Source organism: Camelina sativa, chromosome 7, assembly GCF_000633955.1.
Source record: "Camelina sativa cultivar DH55 chromosome 7, Cs, whole genome shotgun sequence".
Classification (NCBI taxonomy): Eukaryota; Viridiplantae; Streptophyta; class Magnoliopsida; order Brassicales; family Brassicaceae; genus Camelina; species Camelina sativa.
Window position 1 is genome coordinate 23,963,101 of NC_025691.1, and position 588 is coordinate 23,963,688.

The 588-nt window shown below is 44.9% G+C and overlaps 1 protein-coding gene across 1 annotated transcript in view; it reads left to right on the top strand.

Annotated features, from left to right (window-relative positions):
* The window catches only part of LOC104704896 (hepatoma-derived growth factor-related protein 2-like), a gene marked incomplete at its 3' end in the record, with an annotated part of 3,404 nt that extends 2,816 nt beyond the window's left edge, over positions 1-588 (top strand). The window contains exon 2 of the mRNA XM_019227135.1: positions 14-588. Within this exon, the coding sequence (XP_019082680.1) occupies positions 14-588 (575 nt within the window). The remainder of the gene's footprint in view (positions 1-13) is intronic.

The window sequence follows — 588 nt, forward strand, 5'->3', positions numbered from 1 at the left end:
GAGGGCAGTGGAGAGAAGTCAGAAGCAGATAAAGGACAACAGAAGAGAAAAGAAAAGGCGAAACTTGCGTTAGAAGAAACGAAGAAAACTCTTCAAGCTGCAGGTAGAGAAGATGTAACGCAAAGCAAAACCACACGACATATTGCAGCAGCATCAGAACCCACGAGAGGACCTAGCGATCTAACTGAGAGAGATACAAAAACGCAAAACAAAACAGAGTTTCACACCGATGACAACCATCAGAAAACCAAAGGCGCATCAACGAGTAATCTTGGGAATCCGAGAGTTCCAAATGGACAGGGATCATCTTCAATGAGCAGAAAGATCAAAGAAGATATCAAAGATGGAATCAGTAAGCTTACTTGGGGAAAAAGCAACGGCGATGAGAAATCCGTTAACGTCTATACTCTCACTGGCGAAAACAGAGGAGCCACAATGGGAATAGGTTCTGAGAAAGACAAGAAAGACGGTGAGGTTCATATCCGCCGTGGCTACAGAAGTAACCCAGACGAGAGCCCTAACACTACAGCCACGGAAACCGAAGGAGGAAGGAAACCCTTCAAAGGCAAAAACCCTAAAGACTACGAA